Source organism: Nomascus leucogenys, chromosome X (assembly GCF_006542625.1).
Source record: "Nomascus leucogenys isolate Asia chromosome X, Asia_NLE_v1, whole genome shotgun sequence".
Classification (NCBI taxonomy): domain Eukaryota; kingdom Metazoa; phylum Chordata; class Mammalia; order Primates; family Hylobatidae; genus Nomascus; species Nomascus leucogenys.
In genome coordinates this window covers 64,258,541-64,273,010 of record NC_044406.1, presented here as the reverse complement: position 1 = coordinate 64,273,010, position 14,470 = coordinate 64,258,541, and the positions used below count along the sequence as shown (strand labels likewise).

The following is a 14,470-nucleotide window of genomic DNA, read 5'->3' as shown; positions in this document are numbered from 1 at the left end:
GGATGTATCAATATACAAAAGAATAAAGTTGGACCCTTACCTCACACCATATATAAAAATTAATTTAAAATAGATCAAAGACTTAAATGTAAGAGCTAAAACTATAAAACTCTTAGATGAAAACATAGATGTAAATTTTCATGATGTTGGAATAGGAAGTGGTCTCTTGGATATGACACCAAAAACATAAGCAAAAAAAGAAGAAATAGATAAATTGAATTTTGTCAAAATTTAAAACTTTGTGCTGCAAAGGACACTATCAAGAGAGTGCAAAGATAACCCACACAATGGGAGTACATATTTGCAAATCATGTGTCTGATAAGAGACATATTTAGAATATTTTAAGAACTCTTACAACTCCATATTAAAAAGACAACCCAGTTTAAAAATGGGCAAAGGGTTGAAATAGATATTGTTTCAAAGAAGATACACAAATATCCAATAAGCACATGAAAAGATATTCAACTTTATTACTAATCAGAAAAATGCAAATCAAAACCACAGTGAGATACTACTTCACACCCACTAGGATGGTTATAATTAATTTAAAATGAAACAAAACAAAAAATAGCAAGTGTTGGTGAAGATGTGGAGAAATTGGAACCTTCATACATTGCTGATGGGGATGTAAAATGGTGTGGCCACTGTGGAAAACAGTCTAGCTGTTCCTCAAATGGTTAAACATAGAGTTGCCACATGACCCAGCAATTCTACTCCTAGGTATATATCCCCAAGAGAATTGAAAATGTGTCTACACAAAACTTGTACATGTATATCTGTAGTAGTATACTATAGTGGCATTATTTTTTTTATTTTTTATTTTTTATTATATAGTGGCATTATTAATATCAGCCAAAAAGTGGAAATAACATCAACAGATAAATGGATAAAATGTGGTCTATCCATGCAATTGGATGTTATTCAACCATAAAAAGTAATGAAGTACTGATACATGCTACAACACAAATGAACCTTGAAGATAGTCACAAAAGAAAACATTATATGATTCCACTGATATGAAAGGTCAAAATTAGACAAATTCATAGGAACAGAAAGTATATTAGTGGTTGCCAGGGGCTGGGGGTTGGAGAGTGGTGGGAATATATAGTGACTGGTAATGGGTTCAGGGTTTCTTTTGAGGACGATGAAAATATTCTAAAATTCATTGTGATGTTGTGTGCACAACTCTTTGAATATGCTAAAAGCCATTGAATTGTACACTTTAAATGAGGGAATTATATAGTATATGAAGATCAATAAACTTATTTTAAAATTACTTTTAAAATATTTTTTTCCTGGAACTGTAGCCCCTGATAACCAGCTGCAGATTTTTTAGTAGAACCAACTGTCAGTTGCTTCTAAGAAGTTTGAAAAAGATAACAGAGAAAAGGCTTTTGGATACGGTAATCCAGAGGTCTCTCTACCTTTAAGAGAGCAATTTCAGGAGAGCAGTAAGATCAGATTCTGGACTGCAAGAAGTATGTATAGGTGGCCAGTATGTGGATAAGTTGGACAATGCTGAGAAGAAGGGGAGGGATAGATGGGCAACTTTTAACTTATAGTCTACAGGAACTCAATCAGCAGGAATTCAGGGACTGAAGATGTAAGAAAAGAGCTCATTGGTGATATATGACCCTTAAAGCAACAAAAGAGGATTTAGTGCTTAGAGGGATAAATTAAGCTGGAAAGGGAGAAGAAATATGATAGAGGACATTTTCAGGTAGAGAAAAGAGGTAAAGGCACTCACTACACATAGCTTCAACGAGTTCCGTCCAGTATGAGATAGAAAAAGTTTGATCTAGAAAGATACACAACAAACTATTAATCAGCAGTTACCTCTGGGGTGGAAGTTGAGATGGAAATAGGGAGATTTTTCACTTTTATTTGATAGACCTTTCTATTTATTTATGTACGTATTTATTTATTTGAGACTGTGTCTCACTCTGTCGCCCAGGCTGGAGGGCAGCGGTGCGATCTTGGCTCACTGCAACATCTGCCTCCCAGGTTCATGCGATTCTCCTGCCTCAGCCTCCCAAGTAGCTGGGATTACAGGTGCCCGCCATAACGCCCAGCTAATTTTTGTATTTTTAGTAGAGACGAGGTTTCATCATGTTGGCCAGGCTGGTCTCAAACTTCTGACCTCAAGTGATCTGCCCGCCTCAGCCTCCCAAAGTGATGGATTACAGGCATGAACCACCATGGCCGGCCATGTTTAATTTTTTATATCAAGAATGTCCTCTCATTATATTTGTATTTTTCTTTTTTTTATTATATTTTAAGTTTTAGGGTACATGTGCACAATGTGCAGGTTTGTTACATATGTATCCATGTGCCATGTTGGTGTGCTGCACCCATTAACTCGTCATTTACCATTAGGTATATCTCCTAATGCTGTGCCTCCCCACTCCCCACACCCCGCAACAGTCCCCGGAGTGTGATGTTCCCCTTCCTGTGTCCATGTGTTCTCATTGTTCACTTCCCACCTATGAGTGAGAACATGTGGTGTTTGGTTTTTTGTCCTTGCGATAGTTTACTGAGAATGATGTTTTCCAGTTTCATCCATGTCCCTACAAAGGACATGAACTCATCCTTTTTTATGGCTGCATAGTATTCCATGGTGTATATGTGCCACATTTTCTTAATCCAGTCTATCATTGTTGGACATTTGGGTTGGTTCCAAGTCTTTGCTATTGTGAGTAGTGCCACAATAAACATACGTGTGCATGTGTCTTTATAGCAGCATGATTTATAGCCCTTTGGGTATATACCCAGTAATGGGATGGCTGGGTCAAATGGTATTTCTAGTTCTAGATCCCTGAGGAATCGCCACACTGGCTTCCACAATGGTTGAACTAGTTTACAGTCCCACCAACAGTGTAAAAGTGTTCCTATTTCTCCACATCCTCTCCAGCACCTGTTGTTTCCTGACTTTTTAATGATGGCCATTCTAACTGGTGTGAGATGGTATCTCATTGTGGTTTTGATTTGCATTTCTCTGATGACCAGTGATGATGAGCATTTTTTTCATGTGTTTTTTGGCTGCATAAATGTCTTCTTTTGAGAAGTGTCTGTTCATGTCCTTCGCCCATTTTTGATGGGGTTATTTTTTTCTTGTAAATTTATTTGAGTTCATTGTAGATTCTGGATATTAGCCCTTTGTCAGATGAGTAGGTTGCAAAAATTTTCTCCCATTCTGTAGGTTGCCTTTTCACTCTGATGGTAGTTTCTTTTGCTGTGCAGAAGCTCTTTAGTTTAATTAAATCCCATTTGTCAATTTTGGCTTTTGTTGCCATTGCTTTTGATGTTTTAGACATGAAGTCCTTGCCCATGCCTATGTCCTGAATGGTATTGCCTATGTTTTCTTCTAGGGTTTTTATGGTTTTAGGTCTAACATGTAAGTCTTTAATCCATCTTGAATGAATTTTTGTATGAGGTGTAAGGAAGGGATCCAGTTTCAGCTTTCTACATATGGCTAGCCAGTTTTCCCAGCACCATTTATTAAATAGGGAATCCTTTTCCCATTTCTTGTTTTTGTCAGGTTTGTCAAAGATCAGATAGTTGTCGATATGCGGCATTACTTCTGAGGGCTCTGTTCTGATCCATTGATCTATGTCTCTGTTGTGGTACCAATACCATGCTGTTTTGGTTACTGTAGCCTTGTAGTATAGTTTGAAGTCAGGTAGCATGATGCCTCCAGCTTTGTTCTTTTGGCTTAGGATTGACTTGGCGATGCGGGCTCTTTTTTGGTTCCATATGAACTTTATTTTTTTTTATTTTTTATTTTTTTTATTTTTTGAGAAGGAGTCTTGCTCTGTCCCCCAGGCTGGAGTGCAGTGGCACAATCTCAGCTCACTGCAAGCTCCGCCTCCCGGTTTCACGCCATTCTCCTGCCTCAGCCTCCTGAGTAGCTGGGACCACAGGCGCCCACCAACACGCCCGGCTAATTTTTTGTATTTTTAGTAGAGACGGGGTTTCACTGTGTTAGCCAGGATGGTCTCGATCTCCTGACCTCGTGATCCGCCCACCTCGGCCTCCCAAAGTGCTGAGATTACAGGCTTGAGCCACCGCGCCTGGCCCCATATGAACTTTAAAGTAGTTTCTTCCAATTCTGTGAAAAAAGTCATTGGTAGCTTGATGGGGATGGCATTGAATCTATAAATTACCTTGGGCAGTATGGCCATTTTCACGATATTGATTCTTCCAACCCATGAGCATGAAATGTTCTTCCATTTGTTTGTATCCTTTTTTATTTCATTGAGCAGTGGTTTGTAGTTCTCCTTGAAGAGGTCCTTCACATCCCTTGTAAGTTGGATTCCTAGGTATTTTATTCTCTTTGAAGCAATTGTGAATGGGAGTTCACTCATGATTTGGCTCTCTGTTTGTCTGTGATTGGTGTACAAGAATGCTTGTGATTTTTGTATATTGATTTAGTATCCTGAGACTTTGCTGAAGTTGCTTATCAGCTTAAGGAGATTTTGGGCTGAGACAATGGGGTTTTCTAGATATACAATCATATCATCTGCAAACAGGGACAATTTGACTTCCTCTTTTCCTAATTGAATACCCTTTATTTCCTTCTCCTGCCTGTTTGTATTTGTATTTGTATTTTTCAAAAATTAGACTAGCTGCTGTAAGAAATGTAATTCTTCATCACTTGGAGGTAAAGTGAAAGGTGGCCAAGCTGTAGAGAGTGTGTGGCCCATATTAATAACTCAGTTAATGTTTGTAGAATTTGTTGAATTGGAGTTATAAGCATAAACTCTAATGGAAGCAAGTCACTTGATTTCTCAGCTTCCTCCAGCAGAACAGAGAGAAAACTCTGATGGTGTGGTTCATCCAAGGGCTTAAGGACTGACAAGGCAAAAATGGCAAAGTTGTGAGGGAACTAAGGTGCTAAAGTAAGTTTTCAAAATGACTAATCATATTCTCCAGAATAAGTAATGAAGCAAATGAAGTCAAAAGATAGGCTGAGCTGGGCATGATGGCTCACGCCTATAATCCCAGCATTTTGGGAGGCCAAGGTAGGAGGATCGCTTGAGCCCAGGAGTTCGAGTCTAGCCTGGGCAACAAAGTGAGACCCCATGTGTACAAAAAAAATTAAAAAGTAGCTGGATATGGTGGCCTATAGTCCCAGCAACTTGGGAAGCTGAGGTGGGAGGACTGCTTGAACCCAGGAGGTCAAAGCTGTAGTGAACCATGATCATGCCACTGCACTCCGGCCTGGGTGAGAGACTGAGATCCTGTCTCAAAAGACAAAAAATTTATTGGACGGTGTACTTTGAAAATAGGAAAAAAACTAGGGAATAGGAGTTATGGTAAGAATAAAGAGCAAATGCAATAGGAATTGGAAAGATAGAAAATTGTAGATGGAGAAAGTAGTTCGGAGTTCAGGGCCTTAGAAGAAGAGCAATTCCAAGTGCTTCTTTATCAGGCCCCAGAGTGTGTCTATGACAAGGAATAAAGTAGAGTGCAGGTGCACATCACTATTGTTGAAAAGATAAAGGAACTCTGATGTTAGAGAGTTAGAAACAGGCATGGGGGAAAGAATAGGTCTCTTGTTCAATACTGTGAACCCATTGCCCAACATAGTACCTATAATAGGCATTCAATTAACATTTGTTGAATAAACAAATGAAATGAATGAATGAATGAATATTATAGCACTTATCACAGTTACTTGTTTTCCTGTTTTCTTCCCCTAGTGGACCAGAAGCTTCCTGAGTATTGCTTATTTCTGTGTCTCTAGTGTTTGAATCAAGGTTTGAGTGAGGGAATGAATATTGAACTGCAGAAAATGATGACAAGGAAAGGGAGAATGAGAAAAATTGTGAATGAGGTGCTAAAATCCCCAAGGGAGGTGAAAGATAAGAACTTTCATAGTATTTGAGTAATATTATCAAATGACATTGACTCAAAAGAGGGAGCGATTGATGAGAGGAAAGAATGTTAGATTTGGAAGTGGCAATAGGAAAAATAATATTCCAATTTTTTTTTCCCATCCTGGGAATTCTGGAGGAATTGGCACAGTGTTTTCTTCTTTGATGCTCCACTCCTACTCTGTCAATTAGCCCTCCCAATTTTTTCCAAATTTACCTTACCTTGCTTCCTGCTGCCATCATGACTAGAATGCTTCAATACCCTTTTTGCCAACCCCTGTGGGGTTGACTTTGTCACATTGACCTTACATGCAAGAGCAAAAAGCTAAGTCCCTAAGCATAATTTTTCAGCAACATTGGTACTTACCTCTTACTTCTCCAATGGTTTCCATTTGACTGTCAAATCAAATGAAAACTTCCAGTTTTGAATTTAAAAGTGTTCACCATCCAGCCCTCTGTAAGCTGCCCTTACTTCAGTTGCTTTGAAGTTTGCACTATGTACAAGATGCCCTACCTTTCTCAAAGCTTCTTATTAACCTTTTTGATACCCATCCAGAGACCTCTTTATCAGAACTCCTTGAGGACTCATTTTCCCTACCTGGCTATTATCAAAACAACTACTCCAGAAACACCTGCCTGCCTTTATCCTTTCCTCTCTCCTAAATACCAAACACTCATAAATGTTATATGTATATGCTTTTCTTGTGTGTCACTCTGTATTACCCTATCAATTCTACCATATAAATTTCTCCCAAATCTATCTCTTCCTCCTTATCCTTGCTGTCACTGGCCTGGATGGTTGCAAAAGCCCTCATCAACCTTCAGGGTATCCTACAATAGAGCTTGAGTATCTTTAAAATGGAAATCTAATTATGCCCTCAAAGCACACAGACACAGATGCACACATGCACCCATACAATGTTTGAGACATTTTGTACCCTTTAAGCAAAAGTCCAAACTCATTAGCCTGCCGGGCATATATACCCCACGTTTACCTCTCTAGCCTCATCCCACCACTCCCACTGTCAAGCCTTCATGCTCCTGCATGCATACTTCCTTTTCCGGACTTAGTCCCCTACCAGTAACCCCACAATCATCTCTGCCTCCAACTTCCCTATCGTCACCCTACATACCTATAAATTTCTATACTTTTTAAAAAAACTTTTATTGCACAATAATCACAGATTCACAGAAGGTTGCAAAAAAATGTACAGGGAAGTCCCATGTACCCTTCTTCCAGCCTCCCCCAATGTTGACATCTTATACAATTATATTACAGCATCAAAATGAAGAAGTTGATATTGGACATTGGCACAAGCCATAGAGCTTATTTAGATTTCACCAGCTATATATGCACACGTGTGTGTGTGTGTGTGTGTGTGTAGCTCTATGCAATTTTATCACACATGTAGCCTTGCATAACTACAACCACAACCAAGATACAGATCAGTACCATCACCACAAGGTTCCCTCATGCTACGCCTTTGTAGCTACATCCATCCCTAACCCCTGGCAACCAACTAATCTATTCTCCATCTCTGTAATTATTATTTTGCAAATGTAATATGAATGGGCTCATGCAGCAGATAATCTTTTGAGATTGGCCTTATTGACCCAGCACAATTCCCTTGAGAGCCACCCAGATTTTTTGCATGTATCAATAGTTTGCTCCTTTTTATTAATGAGCAATATTCCAGTGGCATTGTTGTACCAGTTTGTTTAACCGTTTATCTGTTGAAGTACATCTGCGTTGTTTCCAATGTTTGGCTATTACAAATTAAGCTGCTATGAACATTCATGTACAAGTTCCTACACAAAAATAAGTCTTAAATTATCTGAAATACATTGCCCAAGAGTACAATTACTAGGTCATATGGTAAGTCTATTTTTAGTCTTAACAGGAACTGCCAAACTATTTTCCAGAGTGGCTACACCATTTTACGTTCCCACCAGCAAGATATGTTTATGATCTAGTTTCTCCACATCCTTGCCAGGAATCGTTGTTACCATTTTTCATTTTAGCCATCTTGAGAGTTGGCTTAGTGTAGTTCTCATCTTTTAGGACCTAAGTCAAGAGTTACTTCTGTAGAGCCTTTTTAAAATCCTCAGGAAAAGTTGATTATTCCCTACTCTGTGCCATTTCTGACACTTCATTTATCGTTGTATTTTAATTATTTATTGACATAGTCTGTGTCTTTCCCTCTATTTCCGGGCTACATGAAGCTAGGGGTTGTGTCATAGTCATCTTTATTCCTGCAGCATCTGGTACAGTTACATGCTGGGCACACAGTGGATGCTCAGGAAAATGTGTGGTAAGTGAGGGAAAGAATGAATGAACAGAACATTAGTCTTGTTGCCTCCCCCTCCTCCTCCTTAAGCTAGAAACCTTTTTAGAACAGACATCACGCCTTCCTCTGTGTCTCCCAGCAGCAGCTAATAGGGTGCTCTGTACGTGTAGATGCTCAATAAATGTCATCTAAACTATTCAGTTAGCTTATCTTCCCTCTGCACCCAGGAGATAAGCATATGAAAGAGAGAATAGGCCCAAGTATCCTTGTATTAAGGATCTTATGTCATTATTTTTATAATATTCTTATAATCTCTACAATCACTCAATATTTTTCTGTGTAGATGAGAAATCAAAACAAAACAGTCCTTTGAGTCAAAGAATGCCTCTGTGGGTGAGCACTATTCGATAATTTCAATACCCTTGTTACATATGGATTTGGGAGGATGGCTTTTTATGTCCCTGAATTCCTTTTGCATTTTCAGAAAGATCTGGGATTTTTCTGGTCTTGCTGTACTGGTGTAATTTGATATGTTGATTATGAAGAGGTCATTAACCTCAACATTTTTGATCACTTTTTGACTCTGGATTTTCTCAACTCTGATGTATCTTAATTTACACTTGTTTATACGTCTCTGTAAGAGTTATTCAGGCCCTTGAGGGCTGGTATATATTCTGTCTGGAAAGTAGATTGTAAGCCCCTTGAGAGCAGGGACTTTATAACTCCTAGGAATGCATTCTGGACACTGCCAGTGTTCAATTAATGATAATGCTGAAAGCTTGACTAAGGTCATCTGTCACATTGACATCTTCCTTTTCATCTACAAGGGTTCTGTCAAAAAAAAAAAACATCTAGGTTGACTAGGTAGCACTGAATGAGTCTATCCAAAATTATGTTCATTGTTACACTACAATTTGTTCTTTAGGGTGCTTTCAGGTTTATAATTTTAGATCAGTTGTTACAATTACCTTCCCTACAATACCCTGGTTACATATGCATTAGGGAGGATTGCATTTCATAACCCTTTAGTCCTTTTGCATAATAAAAACTTACCTGATAACATCTATGCTTGTAAAGCATGTAATTCTTTTCCCTAGCCCCCACTGAGAACCAGGTGATTAAACTCCAAGTATGGTCCTAATCTTAAATAATCAGAAAGAACTCTTAATGACTATTCAATGTATATCTTATTTTCCCAGATTTTAAAATGGACTAAATGTGTATACTATGTCCTATGGCTGTTGAAGTTAAATTAATATGAATATTTCAAGGAAGTCTGAATTTTAAAACAGAAGGGCAGATGTGTTCATTGATGAGGGTGGAAGTAGAGGGAAATTTTTTTGTAAATCAGGTTTATTAAGGTATCACTTACATATAGTCTGATTCACCTTTCTTAAATGGAGAGTTTGATGAGTTTGACAGGTTGTGTTTTTTTCCCTTAACTATTTGCTAATTCGATTATACCTCCAACTTGCCCTACCACCACCACTACCCCTAGACCAAACTGACCTATATTTTTCTGATATTTTGTATCCTTTCTATTTTATATAGTGTACTAAAGGAAGTATACCAAGCCTTTAATCCCAAAGCAGTGGTCTTACAGCTAGGAGCTGACACAATAGCTGGGGATCCCATGTGCTCCTTTAACATGACTCCAGTGGGAATTGGCAAGTGTCTTAAATACATCCTTCAATGGCAGTTGGCAACACTCATTTTGGGAGGAGGTGAGTATAAAGGAAGGTTACCAGAATTTGTTGACCTTCCTCCACATTTTGTCCATTGGCACTGAACTTGGAAAACTTGGCTTTCTTGCATTGGATAATACCAACCTACCTGAGGCCCAGAAGCCTGAGTCAATAAAATCTGCCACCTCCACAGTTCAGAATAAGAAAATACTCTGACACACTTTTCAGCTTAGCATGTGCATTGACTTCTTGGTACTCTAAAGTCTAAATTTCAATTCCTGAAGCAAAGATCCTCTGGTTAAAGGTTACCTCGAATCTTAAAAATAGAGGATGTTAACCCCAGTAGACTTTGATTCATCTTCTCTCAGTGTAGTCTTTGATTTTCAGTTCTAATAATCATCTTTTAGAACATGTCACTGAAATTCCAACTCTACTTGTGTGTAAGTAGTAAACACACAAATTAATTAAATAAGCTGAATTCAAGAATGCCTCTTCCCCCAAAAAGCATGGATTTGTTATAGTGAAGCAAAATTGAGAGATCTATAGTCTCTTGGGCATTCTTGCCTTTAGTGTGTGCTGATTATTTGTATTACTTAGCCAAAAGAAAGCCCAGTCTATTCAATAGTAGCATTTAAACATTTGAGAAAGGAACTTGTCACAACATCTACCACCTTTAAAGATGCCTTGCTTAAAATCTTCTATCTACCTACCTGGCACAATCTTTATTTCATTGGATGAATAGATTGGTGTGTTAAAATAACATGGTCAAGCAGATTGAGCTTAAAATACATATATTATAGAAGAGCTAATTGTTGGTTGTTTTGTCAACCTGTTAGAGGAAGTTGTGGGGAAGCCTTATTAAATGAGTGGGCATTCAACACAAGTACACAAGCCTGGTCCTTTGGCAGCCTCAAACTCTAGAAGGCTCAAAATTAAAGGTACTTACAAGAAACAACCTCTTATGAAAAGCTGGCAAGAAATATATTAACTTCAACTGAAGAAGAAGATAAAATTGATAAGCACTGTGTGACATATTACTCTTCTTGACAGCACTAAGGATGGTGATTATGATACAGGTACAGCTAAGGAGGGGGAAGAGACCTTTCTACCATATACATCAGGTTAGAACCTGACTTTTGTTTGAGGCTATAGTCTTTACATTAAAAGTCTGTTAGCATTCTCTAAAGCCTTTTTGTTTTCTCAGCCCAAAGTTTTGACATTTGAATATATAACTCTTCTTAGGAAATATGTGTATTCCTGAAAATGCTTGTGCATAAATGGAATTTTTGCAAATCAAATCATATTGTATATGTACCAGAGATAGTTTACTACCTAAGCAAAACCCATAGTGACCTTTTTTGAAATTAGACACTCATGCCAAATAAGTCTATCTTATAAATTCAGGTTTTTTCGTGTCAGGAGTATTTAAAGTAATACCTGTACTATTTAATTGAAATTCTCAGCCCCTATTAACACACAATTCGTAGAGACAGCCACATCCCCAAGCTTCAGTGGACCCCATTGAGGCCTAAAAGACATACTCAAAGCATCCGTGACCTTTCAAATAGTAGAAAAGCTTAAGAAAAGGGTGACCATATGTCCTAGTTTATGCATGTTATCCCAGTGTAATGATTAATAGTGCCCTCTTTTACTTTTAAAAGTATACCATTTTGTATGATAATTTATATGGTCACCCTATCTAAAATAGACCAGATTCTGTTTCCCTTAGGCTGCATTGAGATTAGGAAATCATTCCATTTTACCCTTATACTCTTAGAATTTAGCTAAAGGCCAATGTTCTGATGCTTGCATGGCAGAGCACATCTATTCAGCACAAAAATGTGCTGATTATTAGCCAGTATAATATGGCTGTTGGGTGACTGTGACAGGACCTGACGAGATGGGTCAGAGCATCCATCAACGGTCCCTTCCTCATCTCACTCTCTTTGATCTCTGCCACCAGGCCTATGTTTTGTGGCAAAAAGGAATGCTGACATTAAAAGAAGGAAGTCTGTTTTTGTCAGCATTTTCCTTTTCTCTTTCCTAGGTTTTTAGGGCTAGATCTGCCAGTAGTTTTAAAAATACAAATCACATTCAGCAGTCATTTTATAGAATTGTTGCAAAATTCATCACAGAAATCTTTCCATTGGGTAGATCACCTCAAGAGATCTGGATTCCAGAGATCTGAGTCTTGCTGATGGCTCTTGATGGAACTGAGGAGTTTGGATTCCTCAGGTACATATTTCTGGGGAGATGGGAGCCTCTTTAATCTTTGCAGACCTTGGACTGCCCAGTTTTACACTGTGCGTGATTTGACTGGTCCACCAAAGTCTGCCTACTAGGTGGTTTAAAAATATCACAAAGGGATGTTTAGGGGAAATTCTGCAATTTGAGGTTGTCTTTTATTAAAACATTTTTCTCTCTTTCCTTACCCCCCTTCCCTCTCCTGCTGTTTTATGACTATTCTTTCCTAACTTCGCAATTCTTGATGGAGACAGGAGGCTATAACCTTGCCAACACGGCTCGATGCTGGACATACTTGACCGGGGTCATCCTAGGGAAAACACTATCCTCTGAGATCCCAGATCATGAGGTAAGTAAGGCTCTGACAAGTCCTCTCTTCTTTAAGGGGAAGAGCTGAGTCATTCCACCTAATCAAAATCACGTCCTCACCACTCAATACCGTTTTGTTGAGAGACACTTCAATAACAATAATACACTGTCTTGGCAGAATAGTGGACTCTTGTTCCAAAATATCCAAGACCTTCTGCCTTTTTTTTTTTTAACAAGAGATCTCAAAGGCCAACCAACTTTAATTTCTCAATTAATTACAGAGACTGTGGGAAGGGGTCACCTGTTCACACAAAGAATTCTTTGGAATATGTGCATATTTTTATCCCCTAGCCTCAAAAAGGAAGGGGCTATTTTTAAAATGTGTAAGCTGGATTCTCATCTTTTTTTTAAGAAGTTTCATAGGTGGTACGTGGCATATGTTCTTTGGTGGTAGTCCTGATCTCTCAATTTTCTTTGACTAATGTAAAATTCAAGAAACTCATAAGCACTACAAAGACCATTGCTGATGTTTTTCTAGCAATTAGTGGCACACAGAGGCTGGAATAGGACCATCCAAAATGTGAAACGTCATTTGAGACCTTGCCATTTTCTTTAGTCATACAAGATGGGCTTTACGTTTTCCAAAGCAAAGATGTCTGTTCTAGTTTTCCCAAAACAAGTTCATGTAAAGCTGTCTGGGACCTGTGAGTGTGCTGACAATCCCTAAGCCAAAGGCATACCTTTGTTCCTATCTATCACCCCAGTTCCCCTGCAAGTAGGAACCATGTTATAGATCAAGATGTATAACTATAGACCTTAGACTGGATGACTTAAAATAACAAACCAGTACATGCAGCCCCACCTTCTCAAGCTATTTCCCAAGGATTAGGGATGCTGCTTTGGTTTTAATGTTATGATTTCTTCCAGATACAGTAGCTGTACACTTGGGAGCATGATGCTTTTTAAAGTTGCTATTATTTTTTAAAAATTAGAAACAACTGAAACTAATTTCCTTCCAATTTTCTCCTAACCTCAGGTGAGGTACAATATGTATCTCAGAAAAACCATTCGATATGTCTAGAATACAAATAGAAGGTACACTGTAATTTGAGACAATTTGCTGATGTCAGGGTTAATAGAAGTCTCTTTTCTTGGTTTGTCTTACCTTTATTCAGTATTTGGAAGCTTAATGAAATATAAAGGTAAGTGCTGTGAACAAATGTAATCGCTGTTATTGCTGTGGGAATATCTCAGATTGCATTGTAATTTAAAGCTCTGGGACTTTATAAACTGATCAAGTTATGTCAGAAACAAGTTTTAAGCTGTAGAAGCCTGAACTGAGAATGAATGCTCTATTCCTGAGAAGCAAAAGCAAATCCAAAGTTTCATCTGTGTTAAAAGATTGATAAAATTTTAATAAAGATGAGTATCACCTCTGGTACATGGAGAAGCTGTGGGCCTGAATGGGAGTAGGCTGGGCCTTATAAATAGATGTTCTGTCTTTATACTGAAATATTCTGTAAGATTAAATGAGATATAATGTATGTCAAGTGCCTAACACGTAGTTCCCTGGAACCTAATAGGCACTTTAAAAATGCAAGTTCTCAGCTGGGCACGGTGGCTTACACCTGTAATCCCAGCACTTTGGGAGGTCAAGGCAGGCAGATCACTTGAGGTCAGGAGTTTGAGACCAGCCTGGCCAACATGGTGAAGCCCCATCTCTACTAAAGATACAAAAAATTAGCTGGGCGTGGTGGTGCACGCCTGTAATCCCAGCTACTCGAGGCTGAGGCAAGAGAATCACTTGAACCCGGAAGGTGGAGGTTGCAGAGAGCCAAGATCGTCCCATTGCACTCCAGCCTAAGCGACAGTGTGACACTCCGTCTCAAAAAAAAGAAAAAAAAATGCAAGTTATCTCCTTCTTCTTTGCATGCTGCTCACTTCTTATACCCAGACATTTATGACTATGTCATTCATAAATTTGTCCGAACCCTTTGTGAATTCCTTCTATCATATCCTTCTGGTTTAAGAGATGTGAGTCATGCAAGAAAGAACAAAGAATAAAAT

General features: G+C 38.5%; 1 protein-coding gene across 1 annotated transcript in view; it reads left to right on the top strand.

Annotated features, from left to right (window-relative positions):
- The window catches only part of HDAC8 (histone deacetylase 8), a 241,477-nt gene that overhangs the window by 97,390 nt on the left and 129,617 nt on the right, over nt 1-14,470 (top strand). Inside the window, exons 8-9 of the mRNA XM_030807076.1 lie at nt 9,717-9,889; nt 12,349-12,443. Of these exons, the coding sequence (XP_030662936.1) occupies nt 9,717-9,889; nt 12,349-12,443 (268 nt within the window). The remainder of the gene's footprint in view (nt 1-9,716; nt 9,890-12,348; nt 12,444-14,470) is intronic.